We start from the raw sequence: 14134 nt of genomic DNA, 5'->3' as shown, positions 1-14134 counted from the left end.
TTAAAAGCAACTCAAAAACAAAGATAGGGGAGATAATACATGATTTCCTTTTTGCTTCCTAACAAGTCTTTTGATGACTAACCTGATTTTGCTTTACGATCCAGAAATTTAGAACTCTAAGCAAGAGTCCTTCTTCATTTATATATTCTATTTTTGCTTTTAATAAGTCAAATTAATAGAAATATGTTAGAGAAAATTAATAAAATGAATCACTATACTACAGTTTTTCCATGATGGCAGATAATTATGGTACACCTCCAATTTTTTCAAATGGTATTATAGCTTCATGTGTAAAGTTGGTTTCTTTAGATGGCATACTTGGATCTTACTTTTTGAACAAAACTAACAACTTTTAATTGGAGTCTTTAGATAATTTACATTTAATATAATTATCATTGGGGGGGAGTGGGAGGGAGCCTCAAGAGGGAGGAGATATATGTATACATATAGCTGATTCACTTTGTTGTACAGCAGAAACTAACACAACATTGCAAAGCAACTAGACTCTAATAAAAAAAATTATCATTATGCTTGTGTTTAAATCTACCATATTTGATGATTTATCTCCATCTAATCATGCATTTTTAGATGTACAAAGTGTTTCATTAAATCGATAACAATACCTCTCATAATTTAATATTTCTATTGCTCCCAAATGTTTAGCATTCCTTTTATTTTTATTCTCTCTGCCTTCTTTTGTTTTGTTTTTCAAAAATCCATTTTAGAGGAATGGTGATTGGAATGTTTAGCTGAAACACAGGAGTTGGGCAGATTATGGAAATGTCACTACCATTACCCAATCACCCTGTTACCTGAGGTTTTTCTGGGATAGAAATCTTAGGACAGATGTCTAGAATTGGATTAAAGATGTTAATACATATAAACCATCTCTAAGACTCTTGATATTTGCACATTGCTTTTCAAATGGGTTAGTGTAGATGATAAGAAAGCAGATGCTGCATGATTTCAAAACCTTTAGACTATGAAATTTTTACACCTTGTTTTATGTCCCTGGATATGTTCCAGTTTCTCTGAGTTTATAGTCTATGGGAACTTGAATAGAATTTGTATCCTACTGTTGTGTGAAAATTGTATAAACCTTAATTATATTGAATTAGTTTAGTTCATGGTGCTTTTCAGGTCTACTATATCCTTATGCTTTTCTGTATATTCATTCTATTGATTTTTGAAATTTGATATTGAAACTTCAACTAAAAATCTTCGTTTGTCTACTTAAAAAATAATTATAATATATAGCGGGACTATATGTAACTTTATTCTGTACTTTCCAAGTCTACTATAAATGTGTTATCATGCTTTCATAGTTTAAAAAATAAAAAAGAAAGAGAAAAAAAGGGTTGGTGTGAATATTTTTGTTAAGAGGCATTTATGAAAAAAACAATGGTAGAGAAGGATGAACAAGCAATAATCAGTTTTGAATGTCATTGTTAAAATAGTAAATAGATACCAGTATTATTTTTAATTTCAAATATCTGATTCTACAGATAAAGAAACTGTGGCAAAATAAAGAAATAAATTAAATTATGAGAGGTATTGTTATCCATTTAATGAAACACTTTGTACATCGTAAAAAATGCATGATTAGACAGGGATAAATGGTCAAAGATGAAAATACACAGGTCAAATGCATTCAGTCATTTAAATCATGAAAATAAACATCCTGCTTAAGAGGTCTGGAGACAAAGATGCTCTGGATGCCTGAGTCTTGCCTCCACATTGACTAGATCACTCTTTGTAAGGGGTTTCTGAGATATGTTCATATTTGGATGCCCTTGAAGACTCAAAACTTTCACTCAGATGGTGACTGCAGCCATGAAATTAAAAGACGCTTACTCCTTGGAAGGAAAGTTATGACCAACCTAGATAGCATAGTCAAAAGCAGAGACATTACTTTGCCAACAAAGGTTCATCTAGTGAAGGCTATGGTTTTTCCTGTGGTCATGTATGGATGTGAGAGTTGGACTGTGAAGAAGGCTGAGCACCAAAGAATTGATGCTTTTGAACTGTGGTGTTGGAGAAGATTTTTGAGAGTCCCTTGGACTGCAAGGAGATCCAACCAGTCCATTCTGAAGGAGATCTGCCCTGGGATTTCTTTGGAAGGAATGATGCCAAAGCTGAAACTCCAGTACTTTGGCCACCTCATGCAAAGAGTTGACTCATTGGAAAAGACTCTGATGCTGGGAGGGACTGGGGGCAGGAGGACAAGGGGATGACAGAGGATGAGATGGCTGGATGGCATCACTGACTCGATGGACGTGAGTCTGAGTGAACTCTGGGAGTTGGTGATGGACAGGGAGGCCTGGCGTGCTGCGATTCATGGGGTCGCAAAGAGTCGGATACGAGCGACTGATCTGATCTGATCTGTACTTGAAAGACATTCTGTATCTTATCTGACAATATGAGTCCCAAGGGAAACAGAATGGAGAGCATCAGAGTGAGTCATTTGTGTGGGTCTCTGAGAAAGGGACCCTACATTCTATCCCATTACATGGTTAAATCCCCTGTATGGGAAACAAGAGAACCTTCCACATGAGCTTGAGGATCCAAAAGCAGAGAGAATTGAATCCTAGTTCTCTTTTCAAAAGCTTTGCAGAATGTCCTATGACAACACAGGGCAATCACTAGAATAGGAACAGTGGGTGAGCTCACAGCTACGTAGAAAGAGGGTCAGAGGCAGCTACCCGGCCTTCCCTCACCATAACACGTACCTTGCTTTTCTGTGGCTCCAAAGCCGAAAGTCTCCTGTGAAGGTTTCCTTGAATTATTCAAGAGAGGAGCAGAGGTTGGCTGAGTGACGGATGATTTCATGGTTGGGGTCAAACTAACCATTTTCCTGATGACACTGTAACTAGAGGTGTTTCAGAATTTATGCAGCATGGATGGATGCTGATGGTGTGGCCAGTGTGGCCAATATGGCCAGAGGCAACCAAAGACTGACAGGGAAGGTCTAGCTGAGGAAAAGCAGTTATATGGATGTCAGTAACCAAGGACCTAAAGTCTCTTCCCAGACTCTTTGACAACATGGTAGACCTTCTGCAATTTAGAACCTTCATACCTCAGACAGCCAAGGCAAAGGGAAGTATTGTGAAGTGACAGTCAATTAAAGAGAAACTGAATTCAAATCAGAGCTAGCTGAGTTCACCTTGAGTTTATCCATATTTTATTTCTGGACTTAACATCTAATCAGTTGAGATGCTCCATAACAGACTGATAAAGTTGATTACTTGACCCTAACCCCAAACTTAACATTTGTCCTAATTAAATTTCAATCCACTGCTACATCGTTTGAGATCTGTTTGAGTCACAATTTTGCTAGTTATTATTTTAGTTTTCTCTCCAAGAGGCACTCATTTCACATTGTAAACATTTTGGTTTTTTAATTCACACACAATCTTAATAAGCAGTTTCTTAACCAAAGGACTTCATTCTATCCCATTCTCCCCTACACCATCAAAAATAAATACACACAAAAAAAACTTACAGTAAAATTTCTAGGTAGGCCTCTCTTGTGGCAAAAGGAGAAATGGAGAGTAGAAAATAATGTATTTAAATTTGAAGATTAAAGAAATCAAATGAAAAATATTCCTAATGCAGAACTACTGCCATCTTAAGGCCACAGCCCAGTATTATAAATAAGTTTTTGGCTCTATTTCGCTAAATGACTTAGAGAGTTTAATTTTTAGGCATTTGTACATTTTAAAGTACTAAATAATCTTAATTATTCCCCCTTAAACAAATTATATGATCCAGAGAAGATGTGTAGATTGGCTTAGATTACATAAAAGGTTGAACATTATAATGTTTATTTTGGAGTATTTAGAAAAGCACATTTTAAACTAACGAAAAATTAAACAGACTATTTTCCTCCTCCCCGCCCCTTAATAAGCCTGGTGAATATTTACAATTTATATGTTAAAATACAGTATTATAAATCGATAAAATATCACTTAATGTGCTATTTTAGTGTCTAAAATTTAAGCTAGCTGATCACAAAGTTATTACCTAGGTAGTAACAAATTAAGTAAAAGGCATACCTAAGGTTAAATTTCCTAAATTATAGTATTTTCATTATTAAAATACAGGTCAGTTATAATGATAATATTTAAACCTAGAAAATGATCAATAAAAATCATAACCTATTTCTGAGCATTTAAAAATTATTTTATAACTTTCTAATTATAAGAAAAAAATGTATATATATTTGTACATGGAACACTAAATAAAAAAACCCTAAAACTCCACAGCATGGTATTGACATTACATACAAATAAAAGTATCAAAATTTTTAAAACTAACAAATAATTTAAACAAATTTCACATCATTTAAGGCTTCCCTGGTAGCTTAGCTGGTAAAGAATCAGCCTGCTATGTGGGAGACCTGAGTTCTATCCCCGGGTTGGGAAGATCTCCTGGAGAAGGGAACGGCTATCCACTCCAGTAGTCCATGGGGTGGCAGAGAGTCAGACATGACTGAGCGACTTTCACTTTCCAGTGGCTCCCATGTTAAAGAATCTGCCTGCAGTGCAGGAGACCCAGGTTCAGTCCTGGATCATGGGGATCCCCTGGAGAAGAGAATGGTAACCCTTCCCAAGAATACTGGAAATATTCTTGTCTGGAGAATTCCATGGACAGAGGATCCTGGCAGGCTACAGTCCACAGCTGCAAAGAGTTGGACACGACTAAGCAACTAATACTTTCCCCAAAGATCTTTAAGACAATACATGTTAATGTTAACGTTATTTGCTCATTTGACAAAACAACATCTATACGTCGGTCTGCTGAGACTGCCTTAACAGAAAGCCACAGACTGAGTGGCTTAAATAACAGGAAATTATTTTCTCACGGTTCTGGTAGCTGAAAGTCCAAGATCAAGGTGCAGGTAGGGCTGATTTCCAGTGAAATCTCTCCTCTTGCTAGCAGGTTGAACATTCTCCCTGTGTGCTCAAGTGGCCTTTCCTCTATGTATGTGCATCCCTTGTGTATTTCCTCTTCTTATAATCACACAAGCCATAATGAATTAGGTCCCCAATTTTATGACCTTATTTAACCATACCTACCTTCTTAAATCTCTATACCCAAATGTAGTCACATTGGGGCTTAGGGCTTCAACATACGAACTTTGAGGGGACATAATTCAGTCCCTAATACTGACATATTTAACATATCATTCGAAGAAACAGAAATTAATTGGAGTCTGAGTAGAACACTGAACTTCTGGTTGACAACAGAAGAAGTGTGCATGGCACTATATTTGATAAAAGTTTAATATATACAAAGAAAGAAAATATCTGCCTTTGAAAATAAGCCTATGAAATGAAGTAAATGTCAGTATTTAAGTTCAAGGTTATGTAGGGAGTGAAGGAAAAGAGGGAGATCATCCCACATGTTCTTACAGAAGTTAGACTGAGGTTTAAGATAATGGCCAAGAAAGGTGAATGGCAAGTCATGATGAGTGACAGCTCATTCAGGATGATGGGGTCAGGTTATTTTCTAAACCCTCCTAATTGTTGTAAACAAGGCCTTGAGGAATATAAGGCATGTAAGAGTTGTTTCTCGGCAAGTAGATATGACCATTGATAAGCATATCCAGGTCTTAGGGCCAACTCCAGTCCAGGATCATGACCACTTAGGCCATGAAAAACCAATCCTTTCATACTCTTCCTTCTAGCAATGAGTGCATGTGTACATTTACATTACTAAGAGAAGTCCCTGAAGTGCCTAGTCCCACAGTAAAACAAAATATCCCCCAAGGAGACTTGTGGCCTTCAATGTGTAGTCTACCTGTAGTGTGACCTTGGGACATACTCTAATGCAGGGGCCAAAAAAGAATGCTAAGGTCAATTCTATGGCCAACAGATTCACGAAAAAGAAACAGGCTCAAGTGATGAAATAATACAGCTTTTTCTTTTTTGATTCACAGGTATTAAAGACATGGCTGTTGGGCTTTAACCAGTGAATATAGCTCGATTTTCTTGAGGATTCCTTCCTGTTCCTAGTCCAGACAGATTTGTTTGGGGCTTTCACAAGTCATAATGGAACAAGTTATTAATTTATTCAAATGGGTCCACTGGGTACAATAAGTGTCCTACCAGGTTGAACTATTTATTGTACTAAATTAATTCCTTAATTGGTCTATTAGCCTCATAAGGATTAGTATTTGTAAGGGTTAAGTATAATTCTCAATCTATTATATTTTCATTATGTCATGACTATTGGTTTTTTTCCCTTTGGGCAAAGCCTTCTTTTAAATTTAAAACAGAAGCAGTACAAAGATAATACATTTCTATTCTCTTTTTAATGTCAAGATTTGTATTTTCTCTTGTAAACAACTTAAAAAATCTCAGAGTCCTAGCCCTTCATATCCAGGAGTTCTCAGAATTAAATGCCCTAAGGATCCACTGTACATTATGAATTAACTTTTCTTCTGTGCATCTAAAATGATACTCGCTATACACAGTCCTTGAGAGAATTGAGAACATTGTCATTCAAATCGCTGTGTGTTGTATAAATTTTAAAACTTCTTTGCATAAAGTTTTCTTTTCTGCAGCATGTTTTAGGAAGTTTCTAAAGTCCTTTCATAGGAAAAATTCTTCACTATAATAAAAGTAAGATAATCAAATAACAACGAATATTGGTTTCCTTAATCATCATCACTTTGCAAAAATGGTCCTTCACGATTTCTAACAAATTTATTTTCTAATACGCTCCAAGGGGTGAAATGTTGAAGTCCCCCATTTTACTTAGAAATATACTTAGGAATTTTCTAAGGGATGTAAAATTTTTGATTCAATCCATGGTTAGAGATCTTGCGGACAAAAAAATAATCTTCCAAATTATACGCTACCTGGGGCAGAGGGGTATTTAGTGGATAACATTTTCTCCAAAATCTTATATGATTTCGCACCCAAGAGTAAAGAGTTAGTTGTTAACTTGGGCTGTCTCACGGTTTCTCTGGTGCTTTGATAACGCTGGGGAGCCCGAGTTAATTTTGTGGCAAAGGCTATGCACCAACAGGGACTTAGCGACGCCCCCAATCCCTGCAGCGGTGGCTCCGCTCCTGGTCATGTCCCGCCTTCGGACTTAGGGGCGGGGATCAGAGTGGTGAGAATGCGGCAGAAGCCGGCCTAGGGGTGTCACCCGAAGGCTGGGCACCTGGAAGGCCGGCTGCGGGGGGCGGAGAGAAGCGTGGTCGGGGGCGGGGCTCGCGGGCGCGGGAAGAGCGCGGGGCCGCCGTGCGGCGTCCAGAGCCCCGCCCCACTCCGCCGCGTCCCGCCAGGGAGTCCCGCAGCGTCTTGCCCGTGTGCTCTCCTCACCTCCCGGCGTCCACGCAGTCGCTGGAGCTCCGCGCGCAACTATGGCTCAGCACTTCTCCCTGGCCGCCTGCGACGTGGTCGGCTTCGACCTGGACCACACTCTGTGTTGCTACAACCTGCCCGAGAGCGCCCGGGTGAGTGGCGGGGGCTGCCGGGCCACCCAGCGTGCAGCCTCCTTGGTGGCGCCGGCTCGAGTTTCCTCCCGGTTTAGGCGGCGGAGGCGGGCGTCGCCGGGCCCTGCAGCCGCCGCGCTTCTGCGCACAACTCGGCCTCCCGCCGCGAGGCGGGGCGAAATGAAGCGTGCATACCCCACCCCTCGGCTCCCGCCCCCCACGCCGTCTCCGCCTTTGCTCTGGGCACCGGCTTCTTTGGCCCAGCCCATAGCCTAGTTTGAGAGATGGGTAGAGAAGAAAAGGGGCGAAGGAAAGACAAGTTGTGCAAGATTGGGTTGGGGAAGCGGTTCCTGGGGCAGAGCAAGGGCGGGGCCGGGGAAACAGGGGGTGTCCTTTGCAGATCCCCGGTTTTGGAGCGTCTCAGCAAATCATTCTGGCTACCAGCAGAGCGCTGATACAGCCACCTGGTTAGCGACTTTTGACTTCGTCTTTGGCTGCATTTTTTTTTCTTTTGCATTTCCATGCGACCACCTGTCAGTTTTTAAATACTGCCGTCTGGGGAAAATTGTGTGGTGTATTCTTTTCTTAGGAAAGAATACTAACCGGAAAGTCATTAAGATCTTAGCCCTAATTTTGCCTTTTACCAAGAGAAGGAACTAAGTATTGCTCGGCTACTGCATGCTCCACGCAAGTTTTAATCCTAACAACAGCCCGGACCCTTCCTGCACTTAGGGAAGGAACAGGAAGTGGAATGTGTATGATTCCATATCTGTACCCTTAAGCGAATTGTTCTCCCTCCCCCATTCCTTTAGTTTCACATGGAAACTGATTTTGAGAAATTAACAACAAAAAAAATTTTTTTTTTGGTAAGTCAAAGATTTAGGTATCCAAAACAGAAAAAAACTGGCTATGGTCGTCAAAGCTAGGAATTTGCAGCCAGACTGCCTAGCTTAAGGCATTAGCTCCTCTGTTACTAGCGCTGTGACCTTGGACAAATTACTTAACCTGTGTCTAGTTTCAGTTTCCTCATCTGTAAAACTGGGCTAATAATTGGATTTACCTGGAAAGGTTGTTGCAAGGATTAAAAAGGTAATGGATATATAATGCTGAGAGCTGTTTCTGACACAAGTGGTGGCTTTTGTAGTTACTACTGGAATCATTGTCCAGCCTGACCACTTAGGATAGAGTGCCAAGTAGCTGGAATAGACATCAGCCAGGGCAGCTCCTCATTAAGATGAGGTTCACTGCCCCAGTTAGCAGTTCGGGTACCTGTCAAAGGTCAAAACAGTGTATGAATTACTCCTGTTTTCTGTGTACAGATGGTTTTAAAAAAAAGTGTAGTGTTCCTAATGTTGTGTGTTCCTGCTTTCCCACAGTACAGATGTTTGCCTCCTCATGTTGAGAGTTAAGGAGACTTTTCTCCTCGATTCTCTGGCCACTACTTTGTCTAGGTCTTTGATTCATATTTTCCTTCTTTTGCCTTTCAAATCTTCCCCCGGATTAACATTTTCTTGCACTTCCTCTCTAGTCACCTTCTTCTGAAGGAAATATTGTTAAAAGTCAATTTTGTGCATGTGTGAGCATACAATTTCAGAATCCAAGATTTCCCAAAAGCAAGAGTTCTTTACTACAAGCTTCAAATCTAAGCGATATTTTAAGATTGAAAACAGTAATCTGGTGCATTTTCTTTCTGTTTGGTTCAGTAATCTTTCTGTGTGCTGAGCACCATAATAGAATTAGGAGTACAGAGAAAACACACAGGTCCTCAGGTGGCCTTGTAATGGGTAAGGATGTTGGAGGGTGAGCTTTGGTCCCCTGTGCTGACGGAAGCTTGCCTGGCCCTTGCTGATGCTTGGCTGTTACCTCTGCCTAGGGCCCTCCTTTCTTCATTACACTGACCCCTCATCTGGCAGGTCTCAAATTAAGTAGCCTGGCCCCCTAAAGTTTACTTTCTTATCCTGATCCTACCTCCAGTTTTCCATAAAACCTTAATTTCTCATAGCACTTATACACTGCCTTGAATTTTTCCTATTTACTTGTTGGAACCTTCCCCTAGATCCTGGAGCCATGAACCTTTGACCTCAGTATCTGTGACTTTATTGTGTGTTCTGTGTACCAAGCTGACTCTGCATATGCAGAGTTCAGTAAATAATTATGAAACGATTGAATAAATAATAGGTATTTCAGTAACTGAATATGGCACTCACAGTCACTATTCTAATAAGCATTCTGCTGATACAGACTGGTTTGATCCTTACAACAGCTGTATGAGGTAGATGTTATTAACCTCCTTTAGAGATGAGGACAGTCACAGAAAGGGTAAGTAGCTTGTCCAGGGTCACCCGCATGGTGGACTGGCCGGCAGGTTTCTGCTGCCTACCACAGGCTTTCTGTGTGCTATAAAGCCCAAAAGGGAGGCCTTGGAGTGAGTGATGCTTGAGCTGGGTCCCAGCACAGGAAGTGACAATTGGCAGGTGAGGAGGCAAAGAGGAACATTTCAGGCAGAGGAAATATGGCCAAGGCAAGGACCAAGAGATAAGAAACAGCACCTGGATCTGCTGGGTGTCAAGCAGAAGGTGGGGAATGGCAGGAGACAATACTGGAGATGGCAGTGGTGTTGGCATGGTGGGTCACTGAGTGCCTCATGGGCATATTTAGTAAGTGCAGCATGCTGTGTGCTAAGTCGCCTCAGTCATGTCCGATTCTTTGTGACCCTATGGACCATAGCCCACCAGGCTCCTCTGTCCTTGGAATTCGCCAGGCAAGAATACTGGAGTGGGTTGCCACGCCCTCCCTCCAGGGGATCTTCCCAACCCAGGGATTGAACCAGAGTCTCTGTGTCTCCTGCAGTGGCAGGTGGGTTCTTTACCACTAGCGCCACCTGGAAAGCCATTTAACAAGTGCAAAGTGTTATGCCAATGTGGAACTGGGTGTGTCACCTCAACAGGGGCTCAGGAAAAGCATCCTGGAAATGATGACACCTGTTTGTCCTGGAGTTGCAGACTCAGGAGTGTTCGGGGCCAGGCAGTTAACCTGAATGTGCGACGGGGAATGTGGGGGTCTCTGGCAGCCAGGAGAATGAACATATACAGCCGTGCTCATCTGCCAGCATTTACCGTGGGGCATAGAAGCTCAGTCTTGCCAGATATAATTCTCTCAAGACAAGTTAGAAATCGAAGCTTGTGTGAGAAGTCTGTCAGTTTTTTTCAGTGCCAACTCATTTTCAAAACAGCAGAATTACGGGGTCGCCAGATACAGTGAAGAAAAACTCAGGACATCTGGTTCAATTTGAGTTTCAAAGAACAAAAACATTTTTAGTGTATGTGTGTTCCAACTATCTCATGGGATATGCTTATATTAAAAAATTATTTGCTGTTTAACCGAAAATCCAATTGACCTAGGAGTTTCATATTTTATCTGGCATCCTTCAGTGGGAACCAGATATAATTTGTGATCTGCCTACGACCCGCAGGGCACCAGTTTGCAACCGCTGGGAATTCTGCATGATCATTAGTCAGGTGAGACTGTTGGGAAAGTAAGTTAGCAGCTTAGACCCGGAGAGGAAGGGGTGGGTGGTGGAGGCCCTATGCCATGAGGGCTTCTGGGGTGAGTCAAGGATAATGCAAGGAAAAGGTTCAAGGGCCAAGGGCTTAGGACGGAAGAGGGCTTTCAAAGACACAGCCTTCCCTGTGTTTCTCAGCAGTGCTTTTCTCTGCTTTTCCTTACATATTGACCCCATTCTCTCCTATTATAGAACCTTCTCCTTCAAATACAGCTGTGGGCGCCCCATAGGCAGCCCTGTTGGAAAGGTTTCTTTGCCTTGGGAAGGAATCTGACCTTATTAGAATCACGTATCCGTGTCTTGATCAATATTGCCAAAGGGTGAGAAATTCCAGTTGTCCAAGGCTGAAAATACTTACCTTGACCAGAGGCAAGTCTAATGGTGTGCAGTAACCATTGGTAGCTTGTAGAGGGTATCTGTAACATGGAAATGAACAAAGGCTATGAGTCAGGGCTTTTCTTTTTTTTTTTTAACCAGCACATAATAGCAATACCTAAATTGAATTTACTTGTATGCCATGCGCTGCTCTAAGCATCTGAGGATTTACATTACACATGGGATTTACATCTCTTAATCCCGGAGCACTGGTTTCTTGCAGGCAGGATCATGACGTGTGTTTTTTTTTTTTTATCGTCCATAGTACTTTGTACCTTTGAGTGACTCAGTACATTTTATGATTGATAATTCATATGAGTGAAAATTCATATAACATAGAAGTCAGTGATTTTCAATCATCTCACAGTTTCAGGAATTTGGTAGGGGCCCCACCTTGTCCTGGAGGCTTGGAATTTCTGGGTGGTTTTAAGAACTATCACCTGTGGTTCTGACTCACCTCCAGGGTTGAGGAGTGTTTGTACATAGTGTTGACTTAATGTAACTCTGAACAGCTGACCTGGATCAGGGTCTCATTGTGTGGGGTACATGTATAGTCATTTTCATTAGCTTTTGACAGGAAACAGCTCTATTTGACAAGGAGCCTTTGCTTTCTCTGTACTCATCTCCTGACACTCATAACCCCAATCCCCAACTTGAGCTGTGTGAGCTGTGTGTCCCCTGGACCTGTGTGGCCCTCTCCCCCCTGGATTCACCCAGCTAACTGCTCTGTCCTGCAGGTGTCAGTTTGGACATCACTCCCTCAGGGAGGCCTTCTACTCTTGCTGCTGTATCTATTCCCACTTCCCTTCTGTGCCATTCCAGTGCTGTTGAAACCTGTCATGGGCTAACATCTGCAGAAGAAGGGTCAGGATACTCTGTGTGTCCTCTTGGACACTGTTCACTCTCAAAAACCCTGGAATTTTGTTGTTGAGAATGAAATCTGTCGACAGTCAGCAGAGCGTTTACTTTTATGCTTGCTTCCAGAGGTTTTTTTCTTTTTTTTCTTTCCCCTCAGCTTTTCTTACAATGGATAAAAAGAGAGAGTCCCTGTGTCTGATGAAGGTGCCGTGATTCCTCCTGTAGATTACCTGACTGGTCCTCATGTGTATTTCTCTTTGAGATTCCCCTATAGAAGAAAGAAATCGTGCCCGATTCTTTGTGACCCCATGGACTATACAGTCCATGGAATTCTCCAGGCCAGGATACTGGAGTGGGTAGCCTTTCCCTTCTCCAGGGGACTTCCCAACTCAGGGATCAAACCTAGGTCTCCCACATTGCAGGCGGATTCTTTGCCAGCTGAGCCACAAGGGAGATTCCCCTGTGTCAAATGACAAAAGTAAAAGTAGTCATGAATTTGATGCTCCTTCATTTAGAGAAAACGTTTCCTGGATTGGGGGAGTGCAGTGGCCCCACAAGCAGTGGAGCACTCTTCCCCAGAGATTTTGGGCTTGACTGTGTTTTATAGTGTTAGATGCGGCAATGCAAAAACAGGGTCTGATTGGCTAGGAGGTTGGAAATTTCCTGATAGGGACTGAGGGTCCTGTTCTCCAGGGAGAGGTAAGCGAGCTAAAGCTGACACAGCAGATTGTGATTGGTGTGTGTTAGGTTTCCTTGACAGGGATTTTCTTTAAGTGCACGCTGATTTAGGTTTAGATTGTGCCAAGGTCTGGGCCAGTGGGGTGGCCTCCACTGTGTGGGGCTCAAGTGTATAAAATAGCGTTATCAGCTGCCATGGGGCCTTCTGGAAAGGATGGACAGGGGGTGGATGTAGAATGGTCAGTATGTTTATCATCTGGTGAAGTGTTAAATCAATTTACAAAGCTTTGTCAAGTCTTAATGATCTCCAACCCTCTAGGCTTCAGGAGTAGGATTAATAATTGTCCTTGGTTGTATAATTGTACACTGATAGTGTAAAAAAGACAGCAGCTACCTGGGGCTCGCCGGAGTGCATAAATTCCTGGGAAGGAATGTTAACCCGCCAAGCTTCACAATTAACAGATAATACAGATTCCTTCCCAACTATCTCGTGGCTTATTCCATTAGGTCTTCAGGCCTGTGAAGTTAAGAAGGCATAGTGAAATTTACATTTAATCTCTCTTCCTTTTTGTTAACAGCTCATTTATAATAGCTTTGCTCAGTTCCTGGTCAAGGAGAAAGGGTATGACAAGGGATTGCTCACGGTGACCCCAGAGGATTGGGATTTCTGGTAAGCAGCTTTTTTTTTAAAGGTCTGTACATTCCCTCTGGTTTTTAATTCTTGTGGATAAAATTTTAATGCTTCCTCTTCCATGGAGACAGAAAGTGAAATGTGAAGTTGAGCCAAAGGACAGAATGCCTTCTGTACTAAAAGTTTTATATTTGATGAATTAAAGTCCTTTCTATTTTTAGGCTTGCTTAGTTAAGTATGAAAATTAAGCTAAGAGCAAATGTGACTAATTTGGGTATTTTTGCATAGGTTAAGTCTGTCATTATTAAGAGTTTCAGAGATTAAGAACTGTCTCTAAAATGTACATCTTTTATTAAAAAATTATTTTATTGCCCTTCCTATACAGAACTGTGTGAAAAGAGGTGGAAATCATCATATTTTGAATGCGTGTGTGTGTGCACGTATGCGTGCTCGGTTGTGTCCAGCTCTTTTCAACCCTGTGGACAATAGCCTGTCAAGCTTCTCTGTCCTGGAATTTTCCAGGCAAGAATACTGGAGCAGGTTGCCATTTCCTGCTCCAAGCAATCTTCCTGACCCAGGGATC

At 41.5% G+C, this 14134-nt stretch overlaps 1 protein-coding gene across 2 annotated transcripts in view; it reads left to right on the top strand.

Moving 5' to 3' along the window:
• Positions 1–7187: 7187 nt before the first annotated feature.
• The window catches only part of NT5DC1 (5'-nucleotidase domain containing 1), a 108908-nt gene continuing 101961 nt past the window's right edge, over positions 7188–14134 (top strand). Inside the window, exons 1-2 of one of the 2 annotated variants that reach the window (XM_055535124.1) lie at positions 7188–7468; positions 13499–13590. In XM_055535124.1, the coding sequence (XP_055391099.1) occupies positions 7376–7468; positions 13499–13590 (185 nt within the window). In that variant the 5' untranslated portion in view covers positions 7188–7375. The remainder of the gene's footprint in view (positions 7469–13498; positions 13591–14134) is intronic. The other variant, XM_055535123.1, reaches the window with a different exon arrangement.

This window comes from Bubalus kerabau, chromosome 9 (assembly GCF_029407905.1).
Source record: "Bubalus kerabau isolate K-KA32 ecotype Philippines breed swamp buffalo chromosome 9, PCC_UOA_SB_1v2, whole genome shotgun sequence".
Taxonomy (NCBI): domain Eukaryota; kingdom Metazoa; phylum Chordata; class Mammalia; order Artiodactyla; family Bovidae; genus Bubalus; species Bubalus kerabau.
Note: the sequence above shows the minus strand (reverse complement) of the source record. Positions and strands in the feature narration are given on the sequence as shown.